Source organism: Ornithorhynchus anatinus, chromosome 20 (assembly GCF_004115215.2).
Source record: "Ornithorhynchus anatinus isolate Pmale09 chromosome 20, mOrnAna1.pri.v4, whole genome shotgun sequence".
NCBI lineage: Eukaryota > Metazoa > Chordata > Mammalia > Monotremata > Ornithorhynchidae > Ornithorhynchus > Ornithorhynchus anatinus.
The window spans coordinates 14,381,409-14,400,672 of NC_041747.1; the positions used below are offsets into that span (position 1 = coordinate 14,381,409).

The 19,264-nt window shown below is 49.2% G+C and overlaps 1 protein-coding gene across 1 annotated transcript in view; it reads left to right on the top strand.

The window, feature by feature from the left end:
- The first annotated feature begins 1,041 nt into the window (after nt 1-1,041).
- TNFSF11 (TNF superfamily member 11) overlaps nt 1,042-19,264 on the top strand; it is a 38,481-nt gene continuing 20,258 nt past the window's right edge. The window contains exons 1-2 of the mRNA XM_029048585.1: nt 1,042-1,308; nt 13,599-13,766. Coding sequence (XP_028904418.1) covers nt 1,042-1,308; nt 13,599-13,766 — 435 coding nt within the window. The remainder of the gene's footprint in view (nt 1,309-13,598; nt 13,767-19,264) is intronic.

Genomic DNA, 19,264 nt, shown 5'->3' on the forward strand with positions numbered 1-19,264 from the left:
GAGAAGGTTGTGGTCAGAAAGAGGGATTCCAGAGTTGGTGAAGGTGGACAGTGTGCAGCGGTTAGAGATGATGAGTGGCCCTGGGCAAGTCACTTCACTCCTCTGTGCCTCAGTCTCCTTATCTGTAAAATGGGGAGTGAGACTGTGAGCCCCATCCCGATTTGCTTGTCTCCACCCCAGTGCTTAGGAGAGTGTCTGCCACTGACTGTGCATCTAACAAATGCCACAGTAAGTACTATCATAAGGAGGAGGTTGAAGGGGAGAAGCGGGAGGAGGAGGAGGAGGAGGAGGAGGAAGGGCAGAAGTGGGAGGAGAAGGGGAGGAGAAAGGGGGAGAAGTGGGAGGAGAAGGAGGAGGAAGGAAGGAGAGAAGTGAGAGGAGGAGGAGGAAGGAAGGAGAGAAGAGGGAGGAGGAGGAGGGGAGAAGTGGGACGAGAAGGAGGAGGAAGGGGAGAAGTGGGAGGAGGAGGAAGGGGAGAAGTGGGAGGAGAAGAAGGAGGAGGAGGAAGGGGAGAAGTGGGAATGGAAGGAGGAAGAAGGGGAAAAATGGGAGAAGGAGGAGGAGGATGGAGGGGAGAAGTGGGAGGAAAAGGAGGAGGAGGAATGGGAGGTGGGAGGAGGAGGAGGAAGGGGAGAAGTGGGAGGAGGAGGCGGGAAGAGGAGGACGAGGAGGAGGAGAAGGAGGAGGAAGGGGAGAAGTGGGAGGGGGGAAGGAGAAGCGCGAAGGGAGAAGAGGGATGAGGGGGAGAACGAAGGGGGAGCAGTGGGAGGAGGAGGAGGGAAGGGGAGGAGCAGCGGGTGGGTGTGGGCGGAGGGTCCGGCGGTGATTGGCCGGGAAGGCTCGGCGGCCCCACGCTTAAAACCGGCGGAGCGGCCCGGGCCCCGCGCTGCCCGTCCTGCTCTCGTCCACCTCCCTCCTCCTCGTGCCGGTCCCGGTCCCGGTCCCGGTCCCGGTCCCGGTCCCGGTCCCGGTCCCGGGCGGGCTCGTCGCGGAGCGGAGCGGAACGGAACGGAACGGGGCGCGGAGGGGCCCCACAGCGCCATGCGCCGCGCCAGCCGCGACTACACCAAGTCCCTCCGCGGCTCGGAGGAGATGGGCGGGGGCGGGGGCGGCGGGTCCGGGGGCCTCCAGCCCGAGGGCTCGGCGCTGGTCCCCGCCGCGCCGCCCGCTGCCCCCGGGCCGGCTCCCGGCCCGGCCCCGCTCCCGGGCCCCGCCGCCGCGCCGCGCCCCCTGCTGGCCGCGCTCACCGTGCTGGGCCTCAGCCAGCTGCTCTGCAGCGCCGCGCTCTTCCTCTACTTCCGAGCGCAGGTGAGGCCGCCCCGGGACCGCCGCCGGGGGGCGCCCGAGGGACCGACGCCCCGGCCGCGCGCGGGGCCGGGGACGGAGGGAGGGAGGGACGGAGGGAGGGAGGGAAGGAGGTCTCTCTCTGCCCGTTCGTTCATTCATTTATTCGGTCCTATCTATTAAGCCCCGACTGTGTGCAGAGCACTGATCTAAGCGCTTGGAAAGTACTTCCCTCTCTGCCCATGCTCATCTCCCCCTGGCCATGCTCATCTCTTTCTGCCCGTGCTCCTCTGTCTCTGCCCGTGCTCATCTGTCTCTGTCCACTCGCATCTGTCTCTACCCATGCTCATCTGTCTCTGCCCTTGCTCATCTCTTTCTGCCCTTGCTCATCTGTCTCTGCCCATACTCATCTGTCTCTGCCCTTGCTCATCTGTCTCTGCCCATACTCATCTGTCTCTGCCCATGCTCATCTGTCTCTGCCCATGCTCATCTGTCTCTGCCCATGCTCATCTGTCTCTGCCCTTGCTCATCTGTCTCTGCCCTTGCTCATCTCTTTCTGCCCTTGCTCATCTGTCTCTGCCCATACTCATCTGTCTCTGCCCTTGCTCATCTGTCTCTGCCCATACTCATCTGTCTCTGCCCATGCTCATCTGTCTCTGCCCATGCTCATCTGTCTCTGCCCATGCTCATCTGTCTCTGCCCTTGCTCATCTGTCTCTGCCCTTGCTCAACTGTCTCTGCCCTTGCTCAACTGTCTCTGCCCTTGCTCATCTGTCTCTGCCCTTGCTCGTCTCTGCCCTTGCTCGTCTCTGCCCTTGCTCGTCTCTGCCCATGCACCGCTCTGCCCATGCACATCTCTGCCCTGGCACTTGTCTCTGCCCACGCCCATCTCTCTCCACCCATGCCCGTCCCTCTCTGCCCACGCCCGGCTCTCTCCCATCCTCCCATTGTCCAAGCCGGCCTTTGGCCCGTCAGAGAAGGCGCACCGACTCTTCCCTCGGGAAACCATTCACTGTTCACCTCTCCCGCCGTGAAGACCCCCTGACCGACTCCCAGCTGGAGGAAACTGGGCACACGGCCTCACCTGCCGACGTTGTATTCATGGATGATAATGCCCGCCTCTAGGTTGTGAGCTCGTTGTGGGCAGGGAACGCGTCTGTTGACGGCCGCGTCGTACTCTCCCAAGCGTTTAGTACCGCGCCCCGCACACGGTAAACGCTCGATAAATACGGCCGCGTGAACGAGTGAACGTTGGGTCGTTCCGGCATTGGGTACCCGGCGGGCCCTGGACTTCTGGTCCCGGTGGAATACTTGGCTGCGGGGGAGGGATGGGGATGGAAGTGTGTAGGGATCACAGTCCTACGACGCTTGGAGTGCACCGGGAGAGGATCGATGGTTTTCGACGAGAGAGTCGCTTGCCCCGAGAGAGAGACGGAAGGGTTGTTTCCCGGCACTGGGGTGGATGCTGGCTCGTAGCGGGCCACCGTGGGTGACCGCGACTGGACGACGGAGACGACGCTGTCTTGTGCCTGGAGAGAGGAGCGGGGGCTCCGGTCGTCTCCCCAAGAGATGAGTTTGCAACCCACAAAAATCTTGCAAATGCCCTTTCGACATTGAGCAATCGAGCTCGCGGGGTCCGAGCTGCAGGAAGATAGCCGGCTAGGACGGGTCAGACTGTAATATTATGCTTTCTGGTGGTTTATGCTTTTAAGTGCTTATGTTTTCTTGGAAATTGCAGTGCGCGTCGGTTGGATTTACTCTCTCGTCTGTCGCTGTGAACTTTCTCAGAGGAAGTGGGGTGCTGATGTTGGCATTTTTGATGGGAAAAAAAGGGGAAAGAAAGTTGGCTTTGGGTTTCCTTGGTTTTCAGAATCAAAGCGAGGTGATTACCAAATCAAGCTGAGCACGCTAAAACGTGGGGTTGATGGGGTTGAGTATTTTTATGGCACCGAGTGAAGGCGGGAACTCTTTTCATTGGTGTTTCTGCGCTTTAATATTGCATTATTTGAAAAGCCTGCTTGTAGAATTGGTCTTTGAATTACCCTCTCGTGAAAAGAGTGATGGCGGAAATTGCAGTTCTGAAGAGTGGGATTTATGGGGTTTTTTTATATATAATTTAAAGGATGTATGGGTTCAGCTGTAAGGGGCAGCCTGGAGCAGAGCCGTTGATAAAATAATGATAATGAATTACGGTGTTAAGCGCTTACTACGTTCCAGGCACTGTTCTAAGCGCCGGGGTGGATACAAGCAGATGGGGTTGGGCACAGTCCCTGTCCCACGTGGGGCTCACGGTTTGAACCCCCATTTTACAGAGGAGGGAACCGAGGCACAGAGAAGTGGAGTGACTCTCCTAAGGTCACAGAGCAGACAAGTGGTGGAGCCGAAATTAGAACCCGTGAGCTTCTGACTCCCAAGCCTGTGCTCTATCCACTAGGCTGTGCCGCTTCTCAAAAACGCACAAGTCAACAGGGAATCCTGGTTTGAAGTACTCAATTTCACCCCACCCCGTAGCCTGTAGGTTCTTATCTTTATTTTTATCTGTAATTCATTTTCGAGTTAGTCCTCTCTGCTGATTTGTAAACTGTAAAGTCCTTGAGAACAGGGATCGGGTTGACTAATTTCACTGAACTCTCCCAATCTGAAAGTCCAGTGCTCTGACCAAAGAGGGTTTTCAATAAAAACTGTGGATTCGTTACCGGTTACTAAACGGAATGAGTACTGCCCCTTTACTGATTCAGTGCTGTTTTTCACGGGTTGTGATCCAATTTTTATTTACTGAACTACCACGGGACACATGAGACCGTAAAAGATGATACGCCTCACTCTGGTCTGTCTTGCCGCCCACCTCAATAAGCGTTGGATAAATATGCTTTGTTGATTAAGGATTAAAGCAGTATAAAGCAGCCCCTGCTCTCAAATAACTTCTTATTCAATAGTATTTATTGAGCGCTTACTATGTGCAGAGCACTGAACTAAGCGCTTGGAATGAACAAGTCGGCAACAGATAGAGACGGTCCCTGCCGTTTGACGCGCTTACGGTCTAATCGGGGGAGACGGACAGACGAGAACAAGGGCGATAAATAGAGTCGAGGGGAAGAACATCTCGTAAAAACGATGGCAACTAAATAGAATCAAGGCGATGTACAATTCATTAACAAAATAAATAGGGTAATGGAAATATATACAGTTGAGCGGACGAGTACAGTGCTGAGGGGATGGGAAGGGAGAGGGGGAGGAGCAGAGGGAATTATCTGCTTCAGGAAAGTTTACAAGATGGCAGATACACGGGCAGGGGAGAAAACACGCAGTCAGTGGGACTTACTGAGCGCTTACTGCGAGTGTCAGCTTATCGTTTCTAAGCACGTTGATCATTTTACATCCGGTTATGATTCCTGAGGCTTCCTTTTGTCTGATCAAGGAAAGCCCCTCTGAGGAGGTCCTGAGTCCGAGTTGAAGGAGAGGATCGATAGACTGGGGGAGGCCTGGAATCCCATCGAGGTCGGAATGGTGCGGGAAAGCTCAGCCGCTAAAGAAGATAAGCTTACCGAGGTCTGGGGGAGCAGGCTGAGAATAGTTTCCCATTTGTTGTGTTTCAGTAAGAGTGAAAGTGAGGTCGGTGACATTTCTGCGTGGCGCAGTGGAAAGAGCACGGGCTTTGGAGTCAGGGCTCATGAGTTTGAATCCCAGCTCTGCCACTTGTCAGCTGTGTGACTGTGGGCGAGTCACTTCACTTCTCTGGGCCTCAGTTCCCTCATCTGTAAAATGGGGATTAAGACTGTGAGCCCCACGTGGGACAACCTGATTCCCCTGTGTTTACCCCAGCGCTTAGAACAGTGCTCTGCACATAGTAAGCGCTTAACAAATACCAACGTTATTATTATTATTATTATTCTGGCTTATTAATTGCCATTTAATAGGGTCTTAAGTATTGTAGATAGGTAATTATGTGTGAAATAGAAACAATTCCAGAATCTAAGTAAACTCTATTTTTTCAAAGCAGATGTACATTTTATTATATATATCAGGGGAATCTTCATTTACAGAACTGATGTCCCCGAGATTATCGACTCTGAAGAAAGCAGAGCAAAATGTTGAGGTGGTGAGGCTTTAGCGCCCCGTTGGTTGAAAGAAAACTGTGCCCACAATAAGTAATATATTGCGCAGAATCTCTTTTAAGGGTCCGTACCCACTGGGCAAAAGTGGTCCTGGTAGAAACTAGCTAGGAAATGGTTCCGGTTGCCCGGAATTCTCCAACTGTGCCTTGATTTTACTGCGTGTACAGCGTCACCCCTTGAAACTTCCTCGTCCAAGGCGTGTCCCCCATGGGAAGAGGAACATTTGGAAGGAGGTGGGGAGAGCCGCTCTACGGGGGCCAGGACAGTTGACCCTGGCTTGAACAGAAAAAGGACGAGGCCAAGATCCACTCGGTATCCCAGCCGGGCCCCGCAGAACCGTCCCCGGTTCCTTTTACCCAATTCCTTTGACTCTTCTCAAGCTGGCCCGCGCTAAAGCTGGCCTGGCGAATGGTGGCACATGGGGAAATCTGAGTGGCCTCTTGTTCCTGCCCGAGCCTCGCTAGCCTGACTGGGCCCTCCCAAGATCGTAACTTCGACAAAAGGAAAGGGGAAAGAGAGAAGAATCGCTGGAACCGGGAAACCCGCAGCCGTCGGTTTCCCGTATGACCCAAACTCACGTCGGGGGTGCGGCGGGGAGGTGGGGATGAGGAGGCAAGCAGGGGTACGGTCTCATAAAAGAAACCTGCGTCACCCCCGGCAGTCTCGGCTTGGTCTTTCTTGGAACTGGAAGTCTCCCTAACGGGGAGCCGGGAGTGAGAGCGAGATTCCAGCAGCTCCGGACCTGGCCTTAGGCTCCAGCCCGCGCTGTCCTCGGCGAGCGCGACCGGAGCGGCAGGTCTAGCCGCTACGCAGAGGGGGTGAGGTGCCATCTTTTCACTGGGAGCCCCTTTCCCCTTTTTCTAGCGTCTTTTACACCCCCTCTGCCGGCCTCTCTAACTGGGGGAGCAGGCCCTGGACCTGCTCGGAGCTGAGCCTCCTGAGGTGACGGAGAGTGAGGCTCAGCCCCAGAGGAAGTCCGACTGTTTCGATAACGACCCCGCCAGAAGTGATATGGGGGTCTGGGCCGTAATAATAATTACGGTGTCTATTAAGCGCTTATTACGTGCGAGGGACCGTGCTAAGCGCTGGGGTGGATAGGAGCAGATCAGGTTGGACAAGGTCCCTGTCCCAAGTGGGGCTCACAGTCTCAATCCCCATTTTACAGAAGAGGTAACTGAGGCCCCGAGAAGCAAAGTGACTTGCCCAAGGTCAAGACAAGTGGCGGAAACGGAAAGAGAACCCATGGCCTCGTCTCCCAGACATCCCAACAGCTGGCAGGGAAAAGTTCTCCGGCTTCAGTCACATTAGGTGAAACTCAGGGAGGTTCGTCACTCCCTCCAAAAGCAGTCTTAGCCCATCAGCTCTAGTTTTGTTGACACTTTCAGGAAAATCACATCGACCTCCCCGTTTAAATGTTAGAGTAACTGTTTTTCAAGCTTGTGGTATGCGTTAATTCAGTCCCGTGTGGCTGGCGTTCGACTGCACTGGGCTTGGCACGGAGGAGAAATATTATTTCTACTGAGTGCCCCCAAAAAGATTTTCAGAATTAGATGAGGTCTCTGGCCCCCAAGGGGTTTACAAGCTAAGAATGGGGAGAGGGGATTGAGACCGTTACCGTATCTATCAGTCTATTATTTATTTATTGGTATTTATTGAGTGCTTACTGTGTGCAGAGCACTGTGGTAAAGCATTTGGGAGAGTAGAATGTAACAGAGTTGGTAGACACGTTCCCTGCCCACAGTGAGCTTACATCTAGAGGGGGAGATGGATATTAATATAAATAATAATAATAATGTTGGTATTTGTTAAGCGCTTGCTATGTGCAGAGCCCTGTTCTAAGCGCTGGGGTAGATACGGGGTCATCGGGTTGTCCCACGTGAGGCTCACAGTCTTCATCCCCATTTTACAGATGAGGGAACTGAGGCCCAGAGAAGTGAAGTGACTTGCCCACGGTCACACAGCTGACAAGTGGCAGAGCTGGGAGTCGAACCCATGACCTCTGACTCCAAAGCCCAGGCTCTTTCCACTGAGCCAAAAATGACGTCAATATAAATTGACAGATACGTACGTAAGTGTCGGTGGCCGAGGGTGCGGTGAATACCCGATGCCCAAAGCGTACAGATATCAATAATCGATCAGTACTCTCCCTGGTACTTACTAGAGTGCTCTGCACAGAGTAAGTGCTCATTAATAATAATAATAATAATGGTACCCGTTCAGTGCTTACTATGTGCCAAGCACTATTCTAAGCGCTGAGGTGGATACAAGTTACTCAGGTTGGGCAGAGTCCCTGTCCCGCGTGGGTTCTCGCTCTAAATCTCCATTTTACAGATGAGGTAACTGAGGCCCGAAGAAGTGAAGTGAATGGCCCACACGGCAGACCCATGGCAGAGCCGGGATTAGAACCCAGGTCCTTCCGACTCCCAGGTCCGTGCTCTATCCACTGAGCCACGCTGCTTCTCAGTTTATTTTTAATAAATACCATTGGTGGATTAATAGCATTTATTAAGTGCTTATTGCATGGAGATCTCTGGGAGAGAATACATTGGTGGGAATTAAACAGTCTCTGTCCCTCATGGGGCCTCCAGTCTAAAAGTTTAAATGGGGAGACTGGATTAGAGATAGGGACAACAGGAGCGACATTAAACATTAAACATTAAAACACAACACAGTGTTTGACACGTAGGAAGTGCTTGACGAATGCTATAAAAAAGGGCTATCAAAAGGACCAAACAGGCTCCAGGTTTTGATGGAGATGGAGAGGTCAGATTATTTTCTGCTCCGAAGGAACCCTTGGTCTAATGGAATTTTTAGTACGTTAGCATTAGGCAGGAAACGTATTGTAACATTTGTGGTAACTGAACTTTAAACATTTCAATATGTATTCACTTATACCCATCCACCACTTGAGCGCATATGCTTATTCAGTTTATTCTGGTTACTCTGTAAATATTTATGCCTGTCTCCCCAGTTAGAGTGTGAGCTCCTCGAGGGTGGAGGACGCGTATCTCGCTCATATTGTACTTTCCTGAGGGCTTAGAACAACGTCTTGCCTCCAGAGAACGCTTAATAAATCCCAATCGTTTCCCAGCGTAATGTCAGTAACCGCGGCTGTCGTAAATGAGAGAAACACGATATAAGCTGAGGACCTGAGGTGACGAATGTGACCGAAGCTACTTTGCCAAGACAGGGAATGTTAGGTCTGACCATGGAGGATTGTAGTTCCTGAGTAGCATGGGTCCAAAATGGTATATCAAAAATGGTTACCAAATCTACTGTTGGAAAATCCTTGGTTGGTGAGGAAGGCCTCCTCTTTGCAAAATAATCATGCATATGTACCGTTCTGTGTGATTTTATTTAGGAACATACAAAGCATTCTGCTCAGAGGAAGCTCTTCCATGTGATATTTGAGCTTTAAAATGGATTCAATGTAGCCTGGTATTAATTTCACACTTTCTTTGCATAAAATCATTTGGGTTTGAACATGAAATGTAGGAGGGAGAATTGTGGTGAAGTTTTCCCTGAGCTTTCTTGGTTAGACCACAAAAATATATATATATTTTTCAAGAGCGTTTGACTGAGAATCACAGCGATGCAGTCCTTGGTAAACTCGTGTTTGTGACCAGCTAGTTATATTTCTTGTTTACAGTGTGGCGCATGAAAACAAGTTATCTGATATCTTTCTCTGAACTGAGAATGGTTTTGAGAACCTTGCTGAACTCTCCAAGAGAAGCAATTCCTGAAATATGAGTTACGTCGGTTGTTGGACTTCAGCTGTGACTTTTAAGAGGCTCATGAATGTAGTGGAGATCCAAGAACGAATCCCTCTTTATGGCTTCCTCGCATCATTTGATAGCTAGGAAAGTTTTATTTGTCACTCTCTCATGTTCTCGTAAAAGAAAGCAACCATTTGCGAGACCGGTTGTGGGAAATGCTCTACGCCAAGCTTTGCGAACTTCAGAAAGAAAAGTATAAATACAGAGCAAAAGCCCACAGATGTTTTAATTGGGAGGGGTGATGGCGCCTTGTAACGTGAAAGGGATTTTTTAATTTCTTCCGACCGTCAGCGTGTCCGCATGGAATCTGAAACGATAGCATAAAAGTTTGGAGGAAAAACCCTCAGCAGCTAGAAGATGAAGCTGTCAACATTCCAGTCTTTCTAGAGTCTGTAAATCAACTTCTTTCTAGTATTAAAACTATCCGCTGGCGATTCCTCTGAATTTCTGTAATTGATTTTAAAGTGTCTGCTTTTCTTTTAGACTTGCAGAGCCTTGGGGGAAGAGATCAAGTTACTTAACTTCTGTTATACTCTGTTATACTATACTCTCCCAGGTGCTTAGAGTAAAGCTCCTCGCAGAATAAGCTCTCAATAAATATCATTGATCTTGGTGAATTGTGACCCAAATCCCAATTTGTTTCAGAATTTCAGATCACGTTGTATTCCAAACTTTTAGATTCCTGCTTGTGACTTCCTTCTTAATGTCAGTTGATCTCATTAGCTCGTTAGCTTGGACTCTCAGTGTTTGCTGCCCTGCAAGCCTGAGAAACCTTCCCTAGGGCCATTCGATCAATCGATCCTATTGATTGAGCACTTACTGGGTGCAGAACCCCGATCTAAGCACCTGGGAGAGTAGAGTATAACAGAGTTGGAAGTTAAGTTCCCTGCCCACAGTTAGCTTACACTCTGGAGAGGGAGACAGACATTGATATAAAATAAATAAATTACAGATGTGTAATTTAAACAAACTTCAGTGAGGTCCCCTTCCCTCAGTATTTTCACTCATCGTACATTGCCTGGGATTCCGTAGATAACCTGCCTTCTGCTTACAGACTCTGATAAATTTCCCAAGGCACAGGCGCTTAATAATAATGCTTATTTTTATTATGGTAGTTAAATGCTATGTGTCGATCTCTGTACACATAGGAAGATACGTAAGGATGTGTAAGGAAGATAGGAGTTAATCAGGCCGGCTGGACAGGTCCCTGTCCCACATGGGGCTCACAATCTAAGTAGGAGGAAAAACAGCTATTGAATCCCCGCTTTACAGATGGGACAAGTGAGGCACCGAGAAGCTAAACGACTGGCCCAAGGTCACACAGCAGCCGGAGCGGGGATTAGAACTCAGTTTCTCTGATTTCCAGACCCGCGCTCTTTCCACAAGGCCACGCTGAGTCCGTTTTTCAGTTTTTCTGTTCTGACCTGCCGCTCGGTGCCTTCATCCGGTTTTTGCATGCCTTTCAATCAATTAATTGATGCTCTTCATAAAGCCCTTACCGAATGCAGAGCACTGTACTGGATACTTGGGTGCGCAGTAGCAAAATACTGTCTTCAAGAGGCTTCCAATCTAATGAAACATGTCTGTTTCAGAGGAAACTCCGCTTCTCTATCCACAACGCCCCATTTTTGTTCTTATTTTTGTCTTGCCCTCGTCTTTATGTTCACTTTATGTCGTCTTAGTGTTTCGCTCATCTTTCCTTAGGGGTATATCTCCGGTACCCTCTTCCTCTTTTATATTTTATTGTGAACTCCCTGAGGGCCAGGGACTCTGTCTAATTCCAAACTGTACTTTTCCCCAGCATTTAGTACAGTGCTCTGCATAGAATAAGTGCTTCATAAGTATTAATAATAATAATTACGGTATTTGTTAAGCGCTTTCTATGCGCCAAGCACCGTTCTAAGCGCTGGGGTTCATACAAGGTAATCAGGTTGTCCCACATGGGGCTCACAGTCTTAATCCCCATTTTACAGATGAGGGAACTGAGGCACAGAGAAGTTAAGTGGCTTGCCCAAGGTCACACAGCGGACGAGTGGCAGAGAGGGGATCAGAACCCGCGACCTCTGCCTCCCAAGCCCGGGCTCTTTCCACTAAGCCACTACTGCTGGTGTCGTAGCAAATCATCCAGTTTGCGATATTAAGCTTTTTTGCGCTCAGCGTTTGCCGACACACAGTTACTTCTGAATGCTGGTTTTTATTCAGTGTTTTAAAATCTGCAGGGCCTCCACCCACATGAGACCGTGTCACTGTTTCCGTGGATCCAGTGGGATAAACACTGCTTCTTAAATTTCTCATTTAGTTTTTGAGCAAGTTTATTTTGGTTACCTTGGCTTCACTGACACGTCCTCTCCTGGTTTCCCTATATCTCCGCCCGCTCGTTCTCACTCTCTTTCATGGGCTCCTCCGCTGCCTCCCACCCTCTGACCATGGGGGTCCCTCAAGGTTTAGTTTGGGTCTCCAGAAGTCAGTCACTCCCGTGGCTTCAACTCCCATCTCTGTGCAAATGATTTCCAAATCTCTCTCGCCTTCTCTGACCTCTCTCCCTCTCTGCCCTCTTCCATTTCCTCTTGTCTTCAGGACACCTCTAGTTGCATGTCACTTGTCAGCTGTGTGACTGTGGGCAAGTCACTTCACTTCTCTGTGCCTCAGTTACCTCATCTGTAAAAGGGGGATGAAGACCGTGAGCGCCCCCCGTGGGACAACTTGATTCCCCTGTGTCTACCCCAGCGCTTAGAACAGTGCTCTGCCCATAGTAAGCGCTTAACAAATACCAACATTATTATTATTATGGCAGTTCATCGATCATTTTTACTGAGCGCTTACTGTGCGTAGAGCACGCTACAAAGCCATCGGGAGAGGACGTATAAGAGGGTTTTTATTTTTGTTTTTAATGGTATTTGTTAAGCGCTTACTATATGCTAGGCTCTCTCTAAAATATAAGATAATGGAAATAAGATAATCAGGTTGGACACAGTTCATGTCCCTTATGGGGCTCACAGCCTTAATCCCTATTTTACAGAGATGAAGAACTGTAGGGATTTTTAATAATTAAGGTGATTTCAGTTGGGTCACTGAGGCACAGAGAAGTGAAGTGATTTGCCCAAGGTCACAGTAGGCAAGTGGCGGAGCTGGGATCAGAGCCCAGGCCCTTCTGACTCCCAGGTCTGAGCTCTACCCATTAGGCCACCAACAGCTCAGTGTCTAACGTGGGGTAGATACAAGGTAATCAGGTTGGACACAGTCCCCGTCCCACTTGGGGCTCACGGTCTTACTGCCCATTTTACAGATGAGGGAACGGAGGCACAGCGAAGTGAAGCGACTTGCCCAAGGTCACACAGCAGCCAAGTGAAGGAGCAGAGATTAAAATCCAGATTCCCTGACTCCCAGGTCTGTGCTCTTTCCACTAGGCAACACTGCTTCCCATCTTGAATTCTTGGAAAGCTATGAGGGGTAATGTTGGTATTTATTAAGCGCTTACTATGTGCAGAGCACTGTTCTAAGCGCTGGGATATACAGGGTAATCAGGTTGTCCCACACGAGGCTCACAGTCTTAATCCCCATTTTACAGATGAGGGAACTGAGGCACAGAGAAGTTAAGTGACTTGCCCACAGTCATCAGCTGACAAGTGGCAGGGCGGGGATTCGAACCCATGACCTCTGACTCCCAAGCCCGGGGTCTTTCCACTGAGCCACGCTGCAAATAGATATATATTTTAGTCGTTGTCTACTTTGAACAAATACCAATGTGGGGGCTGGGGCGAGGAGCTGTTTTGACACTGTCTCAAAATACTGTGTTTATAAAAGATTTTAGATGCACTTATGTACTCTTGTGGGTAATATTAAAGTCCTATTGATTATTGAAAGCTTACCTCTCAATTTTCCAACCTTGCATTCTCACTAGAGAAGCAGCATGGTGTAGTAGACAGAGCACGGGCCTGGAAGTCAGAAGGTCCTGGGTTCTAATCCCAGCTCTGCCACTTGACTGCTGTGTAACCTTGCGCAAGTCGCTTCACTTCTCTGTGCCTCACTTCCCTTCACCTGTAAAATGGGAATTGAGACTGTGAGCCCCATGTGGGACAGGGACTGTGTCCAACCTGATTTGCTTGTATCCACCCCAGTGCTTAATACAGTGTCAGGCACATAGTAAGCATTTAACAAATACCGTTATTATTATTGTTAATAATACTAGTAATAATGATGATAAAACCTATCATGCAATCTTTAATATGGGAGAGATAGTCACAACAATATGAAATAGCTGAATTTCAATGGCATTTGCATAAAATCGTATTCAAATTAGGCACACGGAGAAACTAAGGAGTCCTGAATCCAATTAATTCTCCTGTAGCACATTGTTGAAGTACGTTGAAAGTACTCATTCAGAGGTTACAAACCATCTGTGGTGAATTTTCCCTTTATTTCAGATGGAGCCTAGTAGAATTTCAGAAGATGATACACACTGCTTAGAGACACTTTTGAAATTCCGCACAAACTCAGCCTTGCAAGAGACTCCCCTGGGGGGTCAAGAAGCAAAATTAATGTCTGATTCATGCAGAAAAATGAAGCAAGCTTTTCAAGGCGCTGTGGAGAAGGTAAGTGGACCTAACACTGAGGCTGGAAAGAAGAATCTTAATGCTTGTTTAAACAGTTTCAAGGTTGAGTATTGGAAAAAAGCTTTTAACTTGATTTTCCTTTTTGTAGCAAAGAAACAGCTGATTTCCCTAGCCCTTGCAAAAGAACCACTAATGATTCAAATTTAAACTTTACCTTTCATTCACAAACTCCTTGGTTGTGGCTAATCATGTTGTGCTTTGGCTAAAATATTTCGTATGTTTTCTGAAGTGAGATTTGAATTCGTATTTAGATTATTAGGTTCAAGAAAGGTTTGGCTAAATTCAGGGGTGAGAGGCCTGTAATAGGTTATTAGAAGGTAAACTGAGGATGCTAGATGACTTAAGAGAAGTTTACCTACATTTTGGGTGGAAAATGTGACTTCTTTCCCCTCCATTCATAGTGAAGATAAATTGGAATTTGTCCTGTGATGTCATCAGCTGGTCTGGGGAGCTCCTCATATAATGAGTAGAATAATTGAATCCATCAGTGGTATTAATCGAATGCTCGCTCCGGGCGGAGCATCCTACTCAGCAGTAGGGAGAGTCCAATAGAGTCAGTAGAGTCGATCCCAAAGGTGAGGCGATGGAAGGAGAGTTTGGAGCCTCCCATCAATCGGTGGTATTAATCGAGCACTAACTACGGTGCGGAGGACCGTAGTAACTTCTGAAGAGAGTGCAAGGCAGTGGAGTCCACATCAGGAACCACAGATGAGCCCCTCGGTCTTGAAACTTCATGATGGAGACCCTCTGCGGAGGAATGAGTGGTGATGCTAGCTGTGATATGCCAGCGTTCTCTAGAGGAGATGTGCATTCAGTAAGGTTTTAAAGAGGGAGGGGAGAGTAGTTGTCTGTTGAATTTGAGGAGGGAGGGGATTCCAGGCCCGAGGCAGGACCTGAGCCATGGTTCGGCAGCGAGACAGATGAGACGAAGGCACAGTGAGAAACTTAGCACTAGAGGAGTGAAGTGAGGTGAGGTAGGAGGGGGCAAGGCGATGGAGTGTTTTAGTGAGGAGTTTTTGTTTAATATGGAGGTGGGTGGGCAACCACTGGAGTTTTTTGAGGAGCGGGGTGACGTGTCTTGAACATTTTTGTAGAAGAATGATCCGGGCAGCAGAGTGGAGTAATGGACTGGAATGGGGAGAGATAGGAGGCTGGGAGGTCAGCAAGGGGGCTGATATAGTAATCCAGGGCGGGATGGGATTAGCGATTGTATTAACGTGGTAGCGATTTGGATGGAGAGGAAAGGGCGGATTTTAACGATGTTGTGAAGGTGGGACCAAAGGATTTCGTGATGAATGTATGGGTTGAATGTGAGAGAGGAATCAAGGATAATGTCAAGGTTACGGGCTTGAGAGACAGGAAGAATGGTGGTGCCGTCTTCAGTGAAAGAAAAGTCAGGGGAAGAATGGGGTTTGGTTGGGAAGAAGCTCTGTTTTGGACGTGTTAAGTATGAGGTGACGGGAGGACATCCAGTGGAGATGTCTTGAAGGCAGAAGGAGATGCGAGATTGGAGAGAGGGAGCAACGTCAGGGCTGGTGATGTCGATTTGGATATCATCTGCCTGGTGGTGGTAGTCGAAGCCATGGGAGCGAATGAGTTCTCCAAGGGAGTGGATGTAGATGGAGAATAGAAGGGGACCCCGAACTGAACCTTGAGGGACCCCCACAGTTAGCAGGGGGGAAGGCAGAGGAGGAGCCTGCAAAGGAAGCAGGAAAATGAACGTCCAGAGAGATAAGAGGAGAATCAGGAGAGGATAAAAATCAGTGAAGCCAAGCTCGGATAACGTTTCCAGGAGAAGAGGGCGGTCCACAGTGTCGAAGGCAGCTGAGAGGTCAAGCAGGATTAGGATGGAGGAGAGGCCGTTGGATTGGGCAAGGAGGAGGTCACTGGAGACCTTTGAGAGGGCGGTTTCTGTGGAGTGAAGGGAACGGAAGCCGACTTGGACGGGTTCAAGGAGAGAAGTGGAGGAGAGGAATTTGAAATAATGGGTGTAGACAACTTGCTCAACGAGTTTGGAGAGAGATGGTAGGAAGGAGACGGGGTGATAGCTGGAGGGAGCCGTGGGGTCAAGGGAGGGTTTTTTAGGACTCTGTCGGAAAGGGTGCCACTGGCATAATAATAATAACAGTTGTGGTATTTAAGTGCCTACTTTGTGCCAGGCACTGTACTAAGCGCTGGGGTAGATACCAGGTCATTGGGTTGGACCCAGTCCCTGTCCCACATAGGGCTCACCATCTTAATTCCCATTTTTCAGAGGAGGTAACTGAGGCCCAGGGAAGCGAAGCGACAGGACCAAGGTCACACAGCAGACATGAAGCGGAGCCGGCATTAGAACCCAGGGCCTTCTGACTCCCAGGCCCAGGCAGATGAGGAAACTGAGGCATAGAAAACTCAGTTGTAGTAATAGTATCGAGCGCTTTCTGTGTGCAAAGCATTATACTAAGCACTGGGAAAATATGCCCAGGTGGGAATTGGCACAGTCCCTGTCTCTCCAGGGGAGTTCACAGTCTAAATATAAAAAAGGAGAGAGGAATTGGCATCAGACGCATATGGAGTGAAACAAAACTCTAATAGGAAAACATAAACAAAGATCTGTAGGGTGCTGTGGCTAGAGGAGCAGAACTTCAGGCTCCTCGCGACTCGGAGTTCGCAAAGTCACAGCCAAGCCTTGCGCCGAATGTTCCGGCACCAGCTGCCTGGTCTTCCTGAGGTTTTGTGGTGATGGTGGCGGTGGCCAGCCTGTGGCTGCTTCCCTCTGACCGGCGGGGTGGTGGGAGGCGGGTCGGGAAAGGAGGCTCTTCAAGGACGCGGAGGAGGGCCGGGGTGGGATCGTTTAAGTTCTAGTTAAGTGACTTGCCCAAGGCCATACAGCGGGCAAGTGGCAGAGCCAGGATTCCATCCTTCCAGGTCCTTTGAAGCCCAGGCTGGTGCTCTTTCCACTAAGCTACCCTGCTCTGCCCCTTTTCTCTTCCCAACTCGGGCTTCTTCCCTGGTAGTTCGTCTGCTCCCAGTGTCACATCTTTTCTCCTCTGGAGTCAAGTGTTTGGAGTCAGTCTTCCTACGGTGGGGAAAGTTTGTTTGCACAGTAGAAGCAGAATACCCCGGGGGCCAGGCTCAGGCCTACTCCTGGGGTGAGAAATGGGGAGAGAAGGAGGCAAGCTTTATCGTGGGGGGGCTCACTGGTCTTCCTCTAAGCCCGGGCCATCAAGTCCTCACTTGCTCCTAAGCATTGGTTGAACTCCAGTCCACGCCTCTTCCTCTGTGGCTCCTCACAACTTTCGGCTAAAGAGACCCAACATCTCCAGGCACAGATACACTGAATTCTCCCAGAGTTACAGCTGGCCATGCCAACAAATCGAAGAAGGAACAGGAGGGGAGGGTAGAAGAAAGCAAATTCACTAGAGGCCCACTGCCATGATTCACTGAGGACTGCCCTAGTTTTGATTCAAGACAGAGGGATGTGGGCTAGTGCTTTTTCTTTCATTCAATCATATTGATTAAATGCTTACTGTGTTCCAAGCACTGTACTGTTTGGGAGATTACAATATAACAATAAACAGATGCATTCCCTGCCTACAACGAGTTTACACTCTAGAGGGGGACACAGACATGAATATAAATAAATAAGTAAATGACAGATGCTTTATGTACATAGTTCTTCCCAATGTATTTTCAGGTGGCAAAGCATGACTTTATTTGTATTGATGTCTCCCCACTTCTAGACTGCAAGCTCGTAGTGGGCAGGGTATGTCACTGTATATTGTCGAGTGATACTTTCCTAAACAATAATAATAATAATAATGTTGGTATTTGTTAAGCACTTACTATGTGCAGAGCACTGTTCTGCAGGGTGATCAGGTTGTCCCACGTGGGGCTCACAGTCTTCATCCCCATTTTACAGATGAGGTAACTGAGACACAGAGGAAGGGAAGTGACTTGCCCACAGTCACACAGCTGACAAGTGGCAGAGCCGGAATTCGAACCCATGACCCCTGGCTCCCAAGCCCGGGCTCTTTCCACTGAGCCACGCTGCTTCTCACTGTACTAAATGCTTAGTACAGTGCTCTGCACAGAGTAAGCACTCAATAAATACGATCGAATGAATGATTTGTGTTTCCTGCCTTCAGGCACTACATTTCTGTGACATTTAGCCACTTGTTCTAAGGACAGATTTCATCATAGCAGGAAAATCTATGCAGGCTCGTCAGTCTTATTTTCTTAATTAATACAGGGATACTTCCTCTTGGAATGCTTAACTGAGGATAAGGAGTTTGTTTACTTTTGTTCATGGCAGTTAGTTTTTGCCAACATTTTAGTTTATTTTTGACCATACTAGGAATAGAGAGGATATAGGAGAACTCAGGAGATGGGCCTGTACTGTATCCTCATGTTGGTTCCGTGGAATAATCAAATTGAAAGAGGTAGGAGAAAAATTGTTGCAGAAAGGATCTTGGGCAAGATCATTCTGTGAATCTGGGTTTCCCCTAGAGCCTGGAAGCTCTTCGTGGGCAGGGATTGTTATTCTTTCCCAAGTGCTTAATACAGTGATGTATCCACAGAAAACACTCAAATACCATTGATTGATTGACCATTTCTATTGGTGTTGAATTCACTGGCCTCAGAAGGGCCTATGGCAGAAGTGTTTATTTTATAATGACCTGAAACCCATATGTAGGTGGTCCCCACGCATTTTTATCGATTACAATGACGAAGCCGGGTAGCTATTAAAAACATGGATTTTTTTGACAGCAATAAAGTTTAAAAAGCAGCTTAACCAGCTTTATTAATTCAAAAGGGTTTGGGGACAAGCCTATTGCCAGCCATTGCTCAATCTTGATCACGTCGGTGTTAATACTGATATTAAATGCAATTGGACTTTAAAAGCTCCATGAGGGCAGGGGAGCGTGTACCTAAGTGCCTAGTAGAGTGCTCTGCACAAAGTAGGTGCTCAATAAATATCATTGACTTACTAGGCCAAAACTCAAAATGGTACAAAGAATTACATTCAGGCTCAATTGCGGTTACCTCTCGGAGGCGGGTACAGAGCGGTAGCGTGGATTCAGCAATCGGTCTGGCCCTCCTGGCCTCGGAGGTCAGGCGTCAGGTAATTAGGTTAAAAGAATCGTCAAAAGTCTCAGCCAGGCTGCATACTGACGCTAAGTGGACCACATTCCGCCATGTTGGGCTGCCCCCTTCCCCACTTTCTTCCTCTATTCTATCATGGCTGCCATTTCTAGACTGAAATAGCCCTTGCTGAGCCCGGGAAGGATGTCTGGTCGGCGTAGGGGGCTGAGTCGGGTTGGCAGATAAAGGCCCAGGGAAGGGTAGAACGGGGCAGGCCTCCTCCTCGGGGACCCGCTTCACCCGAGGAGCCCTCAACTCCTTATAGCCTTGATGCAGGTCTTATCCGAGATGTTTCGAAGGTAGGGCTGCAATCCATATTCAGGGCTCCAGTAGTTCAGGGCCAACCAATTCCG